Here is a 16,537-nt window from a genome sequence, read left to right as displayed (position 1 = left end):
AGCAGAAGGCATTAGCTCACTTAGCTCATTGCCAAGTTTGTGTTTAGTTTTATGTCCAGAAAATATTTATAAATGGCATGGTTGCACTGGAGATGATCACAAACAGCGTTATTTATGTTTAACTTTTCTCTTTAACTCTCCTCCATTTATCTGACCAACAGACAGTTGGCCATAAAGAACAGTTTATGTTCCAGTGCTTTTATTGTACTTCAGTTTACTTCCTAGAGCCCCAAACTTTGCCTGGGGAAGGTGGAGCATATGTTTCAAAAGACTGCTGGTTATTCTTCTTGAGAAGGTCTTGTCATCCAAATCACGAAATTACCCTAACAATCAACTAAATGTGGCCTCCTGTTATTTTCTGACACCATTTTTAACCTATGGGCCTGATACAGCCATATGTTAGAATACTTCTGATTTTAGGAAGGCTTCTCTGTGCAGAGAACCTTGGGCTTTCCTTTTCCTTTCACACAAGTTTCACCTTTCTTAGATTCTGCTTAATCACGCAGAGCTTATGCTAATTTCTGCCTAAAAATTGGTCTCTAGTTAGTTACTGAATTTCATGCAAGAAACCTACCTCATCTTCTGTAAGAGATGGATCTTCCTCTCGAGACTTGTAAGACACTGAACTAAGCCTCTGTAAAAAAGGAAGAAAGAAAGAAAATAAAAGGCTCATTACCCATGAACAGTGTGAAATCTATAACAAAACCCTCCCATTATAATAAATACATTATATTTTATGGTCATTTGCTCTCAAGTTCCATTATACATAGCTAATACCCCCACTATTCAGAGTACTTCTCTGGAGGTAACAGCCCTGAGGTTAGTAAAGCTTTTTAATATATCTGCTTCTGTCCTGACCTGAAAAGGGTAAAAATAATGTAATGGTTAAAACAAATGCTGCACCACTGTATCCCTGCCTTTACACCTCTTACGAAATATCTGCAGAGGCTTCTGAACAATTGAAGTCAGCTGTTGTGATACACCAGTTGCCCTTTCACAGGGTTTTCAGATACACTTTTAGATGACAAAAGAACAATACTCAGCTGACACCTTCTGGATGATTGTTGCCCTTCATTCTGTAGATCCTGGATGTGCTGCATGGGACAGCTGTGTCCTCCACCCCTGGAATGCAGTTCCTGTGCAGAGGTGCTCAGAAGCCTGACCTCACAACCACTCAGACCTGCTGCAGCCCACCCTGAGCTGGAGCCAGGTCACACATCGGAGTCACTGAAGGATGGAGGGCTTGGTTTGGTATCAAGTCAAATTTCAAGCATCTAAAGTGTTCTGTGTAAAACAGGTCATGAAGCATCAGGGGAAAAGCATTTTGCTCTTGTGAAAAATGCCTTTGGACCATTACAACAACAAAGACCCATTACAACAACAAAGACCCCAGCAGCTGTGGGATGCCTCCTCTCTGGGCCAAGAAGGCTTTGCTGGACTCCTGCTCCACAGTGATTCAGAGGAAGCCATCCAGTACTGTAAGAGGCTGTATTTTGGACTTTCACACAACTTCTCCAACTAAAATACTTCATACCACCTCCAGTGCAAGCCAACATGGAAGACTAGAGCTATTTTAACACAGTCAATAAAATACCACTTCCAGGCACACAACATGTTTTGTTTTGTTTTTTTCTCTCAGAGGCTCATTGTGATAGATTCTTTCCTCCTTCCATTTTCTTGCTGTTTTTATTTCTGGTAAAATACCGAACTTCAGGTCCCTGGGCACTTCTGACAGACCCCAGCTCAAAAAGCACACGGAAGTTCTGCTTGCTGTACCTGAAGAGCTTCCCTTAAGCAAACAAACTCCCTGACTTCTTTCTCACTGACTTGAGAACAGTGCTCTTTAATTTGTGATTTGTTTACTCTTAAAAAAAAAAACAACCAAGCAACTAAAAAAAAAAGGAAAAAGGAAAAATTCAAATATATATTTTGGCCTTGTATTAAATCTGCTTCACTACAGCAACTTCCTTTAGTCTTTCCTATCTGCATCTTCTTCTGCTGAGGAGGAAGCTACTAATTTCATCCTCACACATTAAAACAAGCATGTGCTCATAAAATTCTTCAGTGATTTTTTCGTCATCAGTGTGTCTATAAGCACCATGTGTCAGGACCCCTTCTACAGTTTCCCACTCAAGTACTGATAAATATCCCAGGCTGTTTGCCATCCTGTGCTGTTCCCCTGGTACAGCATTCTTTCTTCTAAATGTGAAGCTTGTGACACATCTGGTTTGGAGGATATTGTTATCTTAAAATCTTAAGATTTTAAATGGGAAACTTAAATCCCACTGGCCCCTGAATATTTTGTACCTAGCAACATTTTAAATAATGCTGAAACCTCAACAGTAACAATGCAAACCACACGTGTCCTTATTTGCCTTCTGCTTTCCTTTCATTCCTTGACAGCACTTGATATTTTGCTCTTTGGCTCAGCTGCTGCTCCTGACTTGGGCACAAGAATAAGAACATTCTCTGGTGCATTTTTAAGAGATGTTTTGCTTATCCTCAGATTGTGCAAAGCTGAAATCAGATGACAGACAAATGGACACACAGATAGCACTTCTACCAGTGCTCACTCTGGAAAGACCTGGGTGAAAAAGGAGATCCATACTCCCTTTTTAAATAAAAGATAGAACTAAAGAAATCTATTTTGCTTTTTCAGTATTATTAAAAGAATGATGTTCAAGGTTTTGTAGGTGATAGAGGCCTGTAAGAGGCCTTGTGCTATTAAAGGTGTCTTTCTTCACCAAGTCTTTCCAAAGGATTTGGCTGGGTCACAGCCAAAAACGAGTTTAGTTAAGTTTTCATCCATTATTTCACACCTGGCTCTCAAAAGGATGCTTTCTAGCTTTCATGCTGTTATGTACGGGAATGGTCTCTGGCTTGGTCCACCTAGTTCTCTCCCAGATTGGAGTGCTTCAGGGACTGGCATGGGCTGGGGATCACCCTGGCTGCCCTCTTTTAGACTGAGAGTGAAACAGCTTGGGCACAGCCTGTTCTCTCTGTTGGCAGGTACAAGCCTTGGTTACACAGGTGCCTCCCTGCCTGTCCCTTCTGTGTGCCCTCATGGTAGTGAGGGAGACTTGCATGACACACACACAACCTCTGTCTTCACCAGGGCCAGGGCAGAAGGTTGAAGAGTTTGGGATACAGATGTCATGCTAAACAAAGAGCTAAGTAGACTCCTAGAAAGGAAGCAAAACCAGAAACACCTATGGAGTCTAACTAAAAGAGTTATCAGTGTAACATACATTTCCATGAACATCTTGGTTTTGCTTGCCACATCAAAAAAAAACAGGCATTGCTCTGGATTCAATTGCTTGAAGCAGCAAAATACAGGGAAAAACTATCATCATCACAACAGAAAAACAATCCCACAGCCCCCTCCCCACACAATGCCAACAATAATGACATTTATATATTCCATCAATTACCATCTCCAGCTCTGCTGCAGCTGTAGCTCTCAAGGACAGGACAGGCACACACCTCGATGCATAATGCATGTACCCAGCAGCGCACGGCAATGATCTGATGCTGCCCAAGATTTAACTCGGGGTGGCTTCAGCTCTGAATAAATTTTAATTAGACAAACACCTTTTTTCCTGGCACTTAGGGGACTGCATGTGTCATCTCTTGATTAATCCTTCAAAACCTGAACCATTTTAATCAATTCCCACTCCTGGCAGTTACTGACGCTGCATACATGGTGTGCTGGGGAGCTACAGAGCAGCAAAGGCTTTTCCTTTGTATTGGTGCCTGGGAAATACAATTACTTTCTGCTAGTCTTTTCACACCTGGTAGGAAAAATATCACTTTTACACTAAGCTGTTTATCTAAAAGTCTAATTAGAAATTACTTATGGCTGGAATGTGGGAGGGGGCAATGTTGCTGGATTACTGTTGACAGTCACATCTTAATTTTTTACTTAATGAGATCATTGTTGTAAAAATGTGCAATGAAGAGTCTAGCTAAACAATCTTTATATTGCAAGAAGTCTTGAGTTTATTCATTTGGGCTATATTGTGCTTTACAAGTTACATGGTTAGATATTTATTTAACAAGATACTCTTCGGCCTTCTTCCTGGATTACTGAAATTCTTCAAGTAAGAGAACAACCAGAAACAAGTAACAATACCTCATCTCTGCTGTGATTTTTACATAAATATTTACATTTAAAAGTCACACTGCATCTTAAGAACTTTTTTGAAATTTTCATCAATACCTACCTAATATTATTTGATGACTTGGACACCAGAAACCTGCTAAACCTACAGTTCTTTCATTCACCGTTAATAAGAAGATATCTAAACATTCTGAAAAATGCAAACTCAACAATTTATGAAAAGTCTCTGCTATGGTCTGAAAGCATCCTTAAAATGTCTTCAGATATAAAACTACAAATGGGAAAAGAAACTGCAGAAAATGTCATAATTTTATATTTCAAGGAATTCATCACAACTCATTCCTAGTGAGGAAGCATAAGCTGCTGAGAAAACTTAATTTTTGGCTGTGATTTCAGCACTTAGAAATTCCTTACACTCTGTTTATATGTGATATACAGAATTTGACAAATATAAAAGCATACAGCTGCAGTCTCTCTCTCTTTCTATCCCTCTCTCCTACAGAAAAAGACAAAGTGAGTGCCTAACAATTGCACAGCTAAGTCAAGGTGGACCAATGAAAGAGGCACATCTAAAGTAAGGACATCCACCAAGGATGCCCCCCTCTCCTTTTTGTAAATTGCAGTTTCATTAGGAAGAAAAAGAAGAGGGGTATTCAGAACAACATATAGATGGTGACAGAGATACTGGATGCCCTTTGTAATAGCTTCCACAAGTATAATATCATCAAACAAAGAAGCAGAAGCCTCCTATGCAATTCCTGGATAATATTTGGGAAAAGCCTTATGTAGTGCATAGCTGCAACAATCAAAAATACAGGCAGCAACAGAATGAGCATATAGCCCTAACACAAAGATTCTACTATATACTATAATATTTCTATTTACAGTCTTGCTTCATCTTGAGTGGGCTTTTTTCTTGTTATTTTTTTGTTACTGAAAAATAAAATCCTCTCCCACCATATGTTCTCAATCATTATTTGGCTGTTTGATGAGGACAAATATTTGCAGTATTTACCTTTTCTGGTTTACTCGCTCCTTCTGTCACTTCTTCTTCCACTTCTTTTTCTTGCACATTTTCATTTTCATCAAGAAGTTTCATGGGTACTGGAGGGGGAAGTTCATCCTCCACATCTGGTATGTTGTCAAGAGGACTTTCTGAATTTGCACTTTGGCGACTCTTCTTATTTCGGTCAACAGATGCATATTCTGCTGACTCAATTCTGCACTCAGGAATCTGATTCTGACCTTCAGAAACTGTCAGTGAAGTCTTTGATTTGCTGTTAGAGTTCCCTTCCATGCTGGCTACTGCTCCAACATCTTTAATTTCCTTCACAGTTTCATACAAGCAGTCTTCAACTATGTTCTCCTGAGAGGAACTGTCTTTCAAGACTTCATAAGGCCCTTCCATTCCAAGACCTTGATCATTTTCTGCATTTCTAGATGAGATTATAGTTTCCATGGGGTTGTTAGGGGGAATACTGGGTAGTTCCCGGCTCTGGTGACACTTTATAGACTTTCCAAGACTATCCTGTTGATCTAGTAGATCAGATGTCTGTACTTCTTCGTAAGGCTGGATACAGGCAGCTGTACTGTCCTCAGAAAGAACTAAAGAAAATTACAGAGAAGTATTACAAAGGCATAACTAAAAGGTGTGATTTGGTACTCTCTACATCACTTTGGTTTTGTGACACTCTGGAAAGGATAAATTATTCTAATACCTGGAAATGGCTGGTGATTAGCATGCTTTTTGCTTATCAAAAGGTTTCAGTTACAGACATTTCTGCACTCTACTGGTAAAATATCTTTCTTACAACAACTAAAACAGTCTGTACACCCCCAATTCACATTATATGGCAACAGCATTCACTGTCAGAACAGGGGGTGGGAGGTTAGCTGTGCATGGATATTCAGCTGCCTTGTACTCAGTTTCACTGAATGATTACAGAGTGCTCAGTAGTCTCAGATGGGAAACAGGTGGGAGGCCTCAAACCAAGTGCCTTAAAAAATCCTCGTCAGATTTTCCTCTTTGCATTTCCCCATTCTTTGGAATCAAAAGGAAAGCGTTCCTTCTTCCTCCCCACCATCCTTCAGCTTGTTTAACATGCTGGCCCAGTTCTGGTTGGAACTGCACTTCGCTCAGCCCTCCCTGCACGCCACAGCAGAAGCTCCTCACCGAGAGCTGAGCCGTGCTTCTCTTAGTCTCGCAGCACATAATGTTGGTTGACAACCTACTAACGAGCTGGCCATATGCACAAGAGAGAAGACTAGACTTCAGGAGGTAGTGTCAGGCAGAACATGTTGTTTCAGGTCCCAGAAGTGGGCCACATGTCATTGTCACTAGAGGGTATAAGGGACTGAAATGTATGGGGATTCTCATCTTACACCACACGTGTGACATTTGCATACATTCATGGACATATACAAGCATGTTTCAAGCAGGGTAGATAACTTTATCTCACACTACTTCTTTAAAAAATCACTTCTGAACAGCTTTACTTTTCCTAGCATAGTTCCTAAGGCACTGTCTCAACAAAAACAACCCATTCTTCTGTGTCCTTCAGTGTATTTGACATGGTGACAGAAGCGTTGCCAAAGCAATCAATGCCCTTGATTTGCTGGTTGCCATGGACATTGCTTTCTCTTCTGTTCAGGGCATGCAGACACAGTCAGCACCTGCAGGGAGCCATACCCTGACTGCAAAACTCAGGACAGAGCTGGAGGTGTGAGATGATAATCACTGAATGGGAGATGGTGGAGTTTTGCCTTTCTGGTCCTTGATTCTAGAGATTTCTGTGCTGTGCTGAGCACCCTTACAGAACCCAGAAAGCACATTCAGGCTGGAGGGGATAATTAAAAGCAATGAGAGCTCAAGTTTCTGTATTTTTGTGGTTATGGGTGTTAGCACAGAAGGGGTTGGTGTAGCTGAAGGTTTGGCATAGATAAGACAATGCTGGCAGGTTGGACAAAGGAAAAAAACCACAGCATTTGGTTCTTCTTCCATAAACCTGCCCCTGCTCAAAAAGCTAGCAGAAACAGTAATAAAAAGAGCTATTAACAAAAACTGCATAAAGTGTAAGTAAAAAATTAAAGCACAGGGGTTCCTGTTATTCAGAAGGGTTGTTATGCAGAGTGTAAGCTGAGTGTAATATCAGACAGTCTGAAAACTGTCTGCTGGTTGACAGCACACCTTTTAGCAGCAGCTCTGACAGCTGCGCATGTGGTGACTCATGGCAGAGAGAAACACTTCCATTCTGCAGGGCTTTGCTCTGCACATCAAGTCCCTCAGGGAACCACACACCTACATACACAAGCCAGTGGATGGGAACAGCAATTAGCTGCAAAAACAAAGTTTAAAAGTTACTTTGGATACTTGTCTCTAAGGGGTAAAGTCTGAATAGCTTAGCCTCTGCTTGCAGGAGATGAGGAGAGAGCTGTAAGTTGGAGTGCAGCCCCTGGTGTTGGTGTTAGTGTGAAGACAACAGTTGGCTCCCAGTGGCTCTGAGCTGAGAGTGAGTTTATTTTTAGGTGCAGCTGAGTAAAATATTTTCCAGTGATACATCAGGGTGAATCATTTTGAGTGTTCAGCAAAGCAAAGACTAAGGGGAAAAAAAAGGAAGCCCATTTATGTTGGCTGCTTTCTAAAATATGAAAATATAAGTGACAGTACAGCACAGGACTGTGATCCAAAGCTGTAATCCCTGGAGGACCTGCAATATGTCCACAACCTCCTGAAGCACTTTTGAAACTCTAAGGTGCAGCTTCATCTTCTTGTTTTATCCCAGTTCCATAGCTTACCAAGATTAGGGAAGGTCCCATTCTCTGCCTGATCACCTGGTCAATCTGCAGGTATGGCTTGGTGACCCAGACCTGGTGGCCCAGGAGGGGACCTCAGCACCTCCTCCCAGTGCTGGCTGGTGTGGAGGACTGGAAGCAGCAGCTAGGACTGTGCCAGAGCACGCCCAGGAGTGGAGTGGAGATGCACCCTAAACCACCTGAATCTCCATGAGATGATCATCTCCACTGACCTCCCAGCAAGGCAAATTACTCCATGGCATTTTTTACCTTGGTTGTAAGTTCTGTGTGATCTGGTGTCAGACCTGCAGAGGTGTGCAGGGAATTCTGACACATGGCTTGCCTGTGTGCTTGGGAAGCTGATGGATAACACCTGAAACCTGCGGGATCCCGAGCACCGGATGGTGCTGCTGGCTCATCCCACCCCAGGGGCTGCCATACTCACCATCACCGTTGCTGAGGGCTCCATTCTGTTCACTGTTTGGGGGAGGCTCCGTGACCGAGCTCGTGATGGAATGGCTGAAAACCTCCTTCTCGGAAGGCTGCAACACAGACCAGTTACTGCTGGTCAGAATGAACCTTCACATGAACACACACACAACCAATTTCATTGTCATCTCCGGAGCTCTGACTCACAGGTATTATTGGCAGGAGAAGCAAACCATGCCAACTAGATTCAAAGATATGAGTGCCTGTGTTTGCAGATGCTAAAAAGAAATAAGTGCAAAGATGTCCAGAGTGATGTCCTTTTCAAGCTTTATGGCAATAGATATTACCATGGCTTTAACTCTTGAGAAGACAGCAGCTGACAAAGGTTACACTGCATTGGGCTGCAAATGGATTGAGGGGAAGGTTGGAATGCAGTGGTAGCAGAAAGGGCACTGAGAAAGTGCAGATTATCAGCCTCTACACAAATTTTCCTCTTCTTCCCCTTCTGCAACTTTTGAAGTTTCCCATGCTCAACCATCTCAAAATTCCTGAGCTATTCTCTAATCTGTTGTATTTTGCAAGGAGCTCGGTACAAACCAACCACAAGACAGACACAAGCTGCCAGAAATAAATACTCACCACATTCATCAGATTTTCATGATCTCCATTCTGACTTTTGGCCTTCTTTTCCCTTAATGAAAAAGGCACATTAATTTTTACTACAAATTATGCTAATATACAAATACCAATCATTCACAGACCTTGCATTCCTGCAGGGAACAGAACTATGATTCACAATAATATTGAAAATGGAGTAACTGAAAATTATTACAGGAATTTGTATGACCTCTGTGTAAAAACACCAATGAGGCAGAATGGTGATAAACATAACTGAAGTGGTACAACAAACACACAGAACTCTTCTTCTCACTCAATGTAAGATCACAATGAGAAATGACTGATGGTTATTATAATATAATATAAATAATTATGTAGAGACAGGACAGGGGGAAATGGCTTCAAACCGAAAGGGAGTAGGTTTAGATTAAATATTAGGAAAAAGTTCTTTACTGTGAGGGTGGTGAGACACTGGAACAAATTACTCCAAGAAGCAACTACTGGTGGATGCCCCATCCCTGGCAGTGTCCAAGGCCACAGTGGATGGGGCTCTGAGCAATCTGGTCTGGTGAAACGTGTCCCTGCCCATGACAGGGAACTAGATGATCTTTCAAGTCCCTTCCAACCCAGGCCATTCTATGATTCTATGTTAATAAAAATATTATTATTCAATTTAATAATATCGGAAATGCTCAGATATATATTCTGGTTACAGACTACTTAGGAAGTCCCTTAAACTGTGTCAGAAAAAAAATGTGTGTCCTGTGAAGAATTAGAAAAGGCCAACAAAATCCAGGTAAGCAAAAATGGTACTCAAATGATAATAGGCATGAGCAGTTCAAAAAGGCATACAAATTTCACAGCAGCAGAGGACTAGAGTTTTAAAGGAATCCCATTTCCCTGGGTCTTCATCCTAAGTATGGATCACATTTCCAGGTTTTACCATTTGGGAAATGCAGCTCTTGCTCAGAAATACTGCAATAAAGTATGAGCTTAAAATAATGTTAGTCCTTCCCCTAGATGAAAATTCAAATAAAAAGGTGAGAAAATATTGACAATATGAATTTTTTGCTTCTTCTAAAGTCTGCAGTGAACTGTACTTCCACATTATCAACTGTTAAAATTCTTCCTAATTGGGAAATAACAAAACAGCAAGTGAGCATGCACCAGTGAAGAGCAGAGAAAGTTAAAAGCTGAATTTCCTCTCTGGAAGTTTTTCTGACTCTGACATTTTAAAAAGACCAAATTTCATTCAGTTTTCTATGTCCTCATCCATTTTTGAAGTGTAAGCCAGGAAGAAATTCTGCACAATTGCATTTATGCATAAACAACCTGCTGTACAGAATGACCTGAAACAAAAGATATTATGTCCAAACTAGCAACACAAGAATTTATTAAAAAACATCACCAGAATGTTTCAGGCAATGTATCTCTGTAATTGCAAAGATTACTCAGTGGTTTGACCCATCTTTCTAGAGATGTTTCAAGGATTGGTGTGTTAGAAAACATAGACTTATAGAATTATTTGGGTTGGAAAAGGCTTTAAAGATGATACACAGTCCCTAAATGCATCCCTTGTGGGATAAAGAATATTTAAAACAGGTTTTCTATTTTTAAATAAATTTTAAAAAATTCTATTTTTTTTTTTTACACAGATATCACAGCAAACTGGGACAAAAAGAAGATACTGAAGTGTCAACTTACAGTTTACAAAAGTGTTTCACCTGAACCACATGAAATTACATGGTCTAACTTAGGCTTTTTAGGGTTTCAACCAACTCTGGGACCTGTTTTTGCCCACAACTGTTTTTTGCATGGTGGGCATTAGATAAATCCTGCTGAAATACACCCTGTGAAAATACACCACTGTAGACACATCCTGTGCCAATACAGTGCATTTTATGGCTACACAATTTCCTCACTGTTCTCAAAGCTGGAGGGATGAAAGCACATGCTCCTTATAGGCATATGCATCCAAACTGCAGATTTTGCTGCTGTACTGGATTTTTTCCCCCATATAACTTGGTTGATTCATCTGTGCTGACAAAATATAACAATATGGACCACAGCAGTCCCACTCCTCATAGAGAAGGGTCTGACTGCTCTGCCTGTGGAAGGGCACCACGGACAGGCTGCAGGCTTGCCCAGCTTCCCTGTGCAGCCAGCAGGGCTCAGTTTACATGTCATGAAGGAGCCTTCAAACATGCATAAACAAAGCCACTAGAAGTGGCTCTATGGGTGAAATTCAATCCTCTTATGGAGAAGAAAATAAGGCATGAGGCATTAATTAGTACCACTGTTTGATCCTTACTCATTTTTGCTTGAAAGGCAGGATCAAAACTATATTCCCTATGCCTCAGGAATGGCCACAGCAAAGCTGAAGTACATAATCACTTCCCTTTCCTTTTTGCCTAGATTTTTTTTGGTCCTGTTTAGCCCACCTGATGTTCTCAGTTTCAGCTTAGGGGTGTGATTTGCTAACACTCAGTGTCTGCCTGGGCTGCAGGCTTCTGCTTAGGGGAAACCAAATTGTGTAATTCAGTACAATTGTGTACTTCCTTCACAGCAAAAGAAAAATAGAATTTAGATTTTAGAATGAATAGAACTGTTCAAACTGAAGTTTGCTCTGAAAAAGGTACCTTTCTTTTTTAATTTCTGTACCTCAGTCCTAAGTATTTCCTGCTAACTATTTACACATGAAGCTATGTCCAAAGTGAACCATTAAGCCCTGGAGCCTTACCCATTGCAGCTGGAGCAGAGGAAGATGAGGAAGGTGAGGAACAAGAGTGTTGTCATGGCTGCCAAACTTCCCCACAGGATTATGTGGATCTGTCCAGTGCCTAAAAAAACACCCTCTAGCCCCATGGTACTAGCAGGAGCTGGTATCACTTGGGGTTGAAGAAGTTACTCCTTGAAGAAGACTGACATCTGTGCTGCATGCACCTTCTGTTTCTGCAGAAGGAAAGAAAAACACCATCAGAGGCTAAGAGAAATTTTGAAGATAATGAATCTGACAGCTACAAGTCTGGCAGGAGAGATTTTCAAATCCAGATCTTATGAAAACCAGTTTCAAGTACAAGCCAGCCAGCCAAAGAGATTTTCAGCTACATTTCTGACAGTAACATAGAACAGATTTGTCAAATATTAACACAAGCTGTTACCTATCTACAATCTCAATATGAATAAAAGGTAGCACAGCATCTCTGTACGTGGATCTTCAGGAAAAGATTTATAAATCTGCTTTGAGGGCCAGAGTAATCTATTTTGTGGTTATATTTGCAAATTTCATTGAAAAGTGAGCTTTTGAAACCAGCTACAACTTCTGCAAAGTTAACAAGCCAAAAAGAGAGCAGCAGCAAGCATTCACCTCCTCTCTCTCAGTCTCTCCTGCCTGCATGTGATTCGAGGCTTAAAGTGCAGTGACAAATAAACTAGGTAAGTCTTTGAAAGGAATACCACAAAAACCTTTCTCACAGCAGATAGGATCCAGTCTTATTTCTGTGTGACATGCTTATTTTCTTAGTAGTATGTCTGGAGAGTAACAATATTGAACTTTCTTTTTTAGCTTCTCCCCACCTGAGTCTAAGAAAACAACAGAGCAAAGTAAACACGGAGGTTTTAAGAACCTGAATAAACACAACTTTTGCTACATGACAGCAGCCCATGGGGAATACTGTGGGTAAACCTTACTTGTGACATACAAGTTTTGGTATACAATATATTCTAAAATTCTGTACATACATTTAATGCAATACATGGTTGACATGGCAAAATTAAAAAGAAGTTATTAATTCTTCACTGCTGAAGGTATCAATTCCTCCATAATTTGAGAACAGGTTATGCAAAGCCTATTTACAGGCTTTCAGGCTGACATGATTGATAAAAACTGAAATAGAATACAATGGCCAAGAAATGAGCAGATATATTTTGGGAATGAAAAAGTAGCACAAATATAAGATTGACAATGTCTAAAGCCACTAATGACTTACTTTAATGCATCATTTTCATTGAATTTTTTTTGTATAGCAAATATGTATGTACCTATATTTCTTTCTTTGCAGCAGAAGCATCCTTTGTAAAAAAAAATTCAACTAGGTACTATATCATACTTGTATACAAAAACATATCAGCATTTTGTTACTAATATCTTATGAGAAAAGAAGATTTATTTCTAGAAAAAGGCCATTCAGATCAGAGTAAATCTGGTGAATCAGAGAAGACATTAGTTACACACAACAACTAAGTTAGGTGACTGGGTAGGTTGGGTAGCTCTTACAAGTAGTATTTCTCTTCCTGCATAAAATGGACTCATTCATTTCAGCCATGCAGGATCAGACTTCTGAACACCTTCCAAGAAGAACCCCACTAATTTACCCACAGTGGATAAACGCTTTTAAAAAAAAACACTTTTCCCTTTAGATAATCATGGCATTGGATATAAACTGAAATGGGAAGAAATAAACAAAAGATGAGAAAAGTTGCTGATCCTGAAAAGACCAATTTCAAGGTGCAGCTAAATAATTTTAGTTTGGGCAAGAAACAAGAAAGCCAGACATTGTGTAACTTCTCCAAACCCCTAAATAGACAGGAAGAACAGGTGCCACACACCTTGGCAAAGCACACACATCTTAAGTCTTGAGCCTTACACCCAAGAGCCGGTGCTCTTCAGCGATGACCACTGCCAAGCAATGTGCCTCTCTGCTCATCTTGGCACAGCCTGGAAAATTAAACCTTTAAAAGCAGTGGCAGATCACTCTAAAAATTATGTACGCAGCAGATGTCACAGCCTTGCCTCATCCCTATTTTAAAGCCCAGGTTGGGTTATTTCTACTGCGAGTCACAGTCATAGCACTGACTGTGAAATAGAGAGACCTTAAGGGAAACCGCATCAGGTTTAGTCAGGAGAAAACTTGGTGTAATGCCCACAAAGACCTCTGTGATGCCATGCAAGGGCACTGCATTCAATGCCATTCAATTCCACCATTCAGGTATGGATCCCTGTAAAGGTGATGGAATGTCCTCATGTAGAAAACATTACAAAGCACACTGTGCTGGCTGCCTTAACTGGCTCCAAGCCCTTGTTAAGGTGGTTGAATAGAAAGTACGAAAGTACTTCCCTTTTAAACTTTTCTTTTTCGTGAATTTTCAAAGACATTTTCTGCCCCGCTAAAACTTAAAAAAATTCTTTTAAAATATTTTAATTTCTTTTGTCCAATCCTTTTGCCTTCGAAATCCCCTCATTTTCTTTTTTCCTTTGAAAAAAAAAGTTAAAATAAAAAATAGAATGTAAAAACAAAGGAAACAGAACAAAATAATTTTTCATCATTTTTGTTGTCTTTTCTTCCATGGTTTTCCCAAGAATTAAAAAGAATGCAAATGAAAAAAGGAATTTTTTTTCAAATACTGAAATAAAGAAGAAAGATGGAAGGAAGTGATGGGAGGGAGGGAGGGAGGGAGGGAGGGATTTGAAGTCTTTTTCTTAAAACAGAAATACATTTTTATTTTCTTTTAGAGCAGACACAGCCCTGTCTTGAAAGATATGTAAATTATTTCTACTACTAAGTTCATAATTTTGTATCTACTCTGAAGTAGGATACTATACTCTCAGAAGACTAAGTAATGTAACTTAAACAAATACTGTAAGGAAGGTGGTTTTTAAAAATTCTAAATATATACTCTTAAGTTTCCAGGACTTTAAAGATAATATTTAAGCTAAGGAAAGTTAAGGATACATGGGGAGCAGCCCCATGGAAAAGCTCTGTCTTTGAAGGCTTCAGTACAGAGTTAGGAAGTGTTGGTCTGAGCCAGAGCAGATGGAGCTCAGACTGAACTTCAAAAGGACTGAGATCAGAAACAGTCAGTCAAGGAAGACCTCTGTGTGTGATGTCAGGAGTGAAGCACAAGACTGAGGCATCCCACCAGGCAGAAGTCAAAGCAGCAAAGGGAATGACCAAGGCCAGAAGATGTAGTTAATTTACAGGAAACCAGCACGAAATGCTTTGACTGTATGCTGAGAGAAAGAGGTCAGAAAAGGACAGAATAGCACAGTGGCACTTGAACCAGCAGAGGTGACTGCTGCAGACACCTGTGCAAGCAGAACACAGAAATAACTAGGAACAGACTGATGACAGGTGAAGCCCTGAATGAAGGAAGCTGAGCAGGCAAAATGTGACAAGTGATTCCTCTTAGCTCCTTGAACAGCAGGAGTTTAGCATAAGTGCTAAATGACCTAGATTCTGCCCAGCACACATGACAACCAGAAGTAAATACAATTATAACACAAAAACATCTCAGCCTTCCAGCACCTAAAGGGGACTTAGAAGAAAACTAGTGAGGGACTTTTTTTAAAGGGCATGTAGTGATGGAACAAGAGGAAGTGGCTTTAAACTGAGTAGGTTTAGACTAGATTTCAAAGGAAATTTTTTTACAATGAGGGTGGTGAGGCACTGGAACAGGTTGCCCAGAGAAGTTGAGGATGCCCCATCCCTGGAAGTGTTAAACACCAGCTTGGATGGAGCTCTGAGCAACAGTGTCTAGTGAAAAGTGTCCCTGCCCTGGCAGGTGAGTTGGAACTGGATGACCTTTAATGTCCCTTCCAACTCAGGCCATTCTATGATTCTATGATTCTAGATTCACTCTCTGTGAACACTTATCATGTGGTGACATCAGAGGACTTACTCCTTCTGTTTAATGCCTCCCAAAAAACGAGGCTGAAATAATATTCACCCAGGCTGGGGAATATTCCAGGAGAGCTCTTGAAGCTGGACCAGCATCCATCAGCTGCCCCAAGTAGCCCTGGATAGAAACCTGGCAAAGAAAACACAACTGCCTGAACTCCCTCTGCTTCCTCTACGTGAATGCCTGGACATTAAAACATCAATTCCTAATATCTTGGATTTAGGAGATGCTCCAGAGGCTGGCTTTAAAGAGAAACTTATTTGAAATCATAATGATGGAACAACAAGCAGTTAATTTTTAAGAGCTTTCTGACAGCTAAAACGATTAACTCCTGCTTTTACAATAGAAAGTGATATTGTGCTGCCCTCTGGTGAATCTCTCTATTCTTAAAGAGAGTAACAGAGAAAAGCCTGGAACATGAGGGTAAGAAACCTGTCTATTTCATCTATGGCAAAATCTAAACAATAGTCTGCATTCACATTTCAAAGTCACTACCAGTTCAGAAACCTAATCTTTACACTATATAGGATAGAATTTCTTCTTCTTGTTGGAACTTCTTGCTTTTTAGACATCAATATTTGCCATTATTGAAATCCCTATGATAAATTATGCCTGTAGCCATTCCTCAAAATTGCACTTAAGTGCCCAATTATATTTGTGGTTTCAAAATGACAGATATTTTGTTGCATAACCCACGCTTTCATGGTGAATAATGTGTTATTTTTGCTTGCGGCTATTGCAGGGACAAAGCAGAGCTGAGGCAGTTCAGCTTGACATGATGATGAGGAGAATGCAATTTTGGTTCCACAAAACCTGTATCTGGAGTGAAGCAGATAGACAGGCTGCAATGCTGGGGAGCACATGAAGGATAAATTTTAACTGGTGAGGAAGCTGCTGCAA

The 16,537-nt window shown here is 40.4% G+C and overlaps 1 protein-coding gene across 8 annotated transcripts in view; it reads right to left on the bottom strand.

The window, feature by feature from the left end:
- The window catches only part of PAG1 (phosphoprotein membrane anchor with glycosphingolipid microdomains 1), a 110,448-nt gene that overhangs the window by 10,249 nt on the left and 83,662 nt on the right, over nt 1–16,537 (bottom strand). For all 8 annotated transcript variants that reach the window (XM_039702977.1, XM_039702985.1, XM_039702978.1 and 5 more), the window contains 5 exons: nt 11,700–11,911; nt 8,981–9,032; nt 8,358–8,454; nt 5,136–5,725; nt 575–634 (listed from right to left, as the gene is read on the bottom strand). In XM_039702977.1, the coding sequence (XP_039558911.1) occupies nt 575–634; nt 5,136–5,725; nt 8,358–8,454; nt 8,981–9,032; nt 11,700–11,824 (924 nt within the window). In that variant the 5' untranslated portion in view covers nt 11,825–11,911. The remainder of the gene's footprint in view (nt 1–574; nt 635–5,135; nt 5,726–8,357; nt 8,455–8,980; nt 9,033–11,699; nt 11,912–16,537) is intronic.

This window comes from Passer montanus, unplaced genomic scaffold (assembly GCF_014805655.1).
Source record: "Passer montanus isolate IOZ18808 unplaced genomic scaffold, ASM1480565v1 scaffold16, whole genome shotgun sequence".
NCBI lineage: Eukaryota > Metazoa > Chordata > Aves > Passeriformes > Passeridae > Passer > Passer montanus.
Note: the sequence above shows the minus strand (reverse complement) of the source record. Positions and strands in the feature narration are given on the sequence as shown.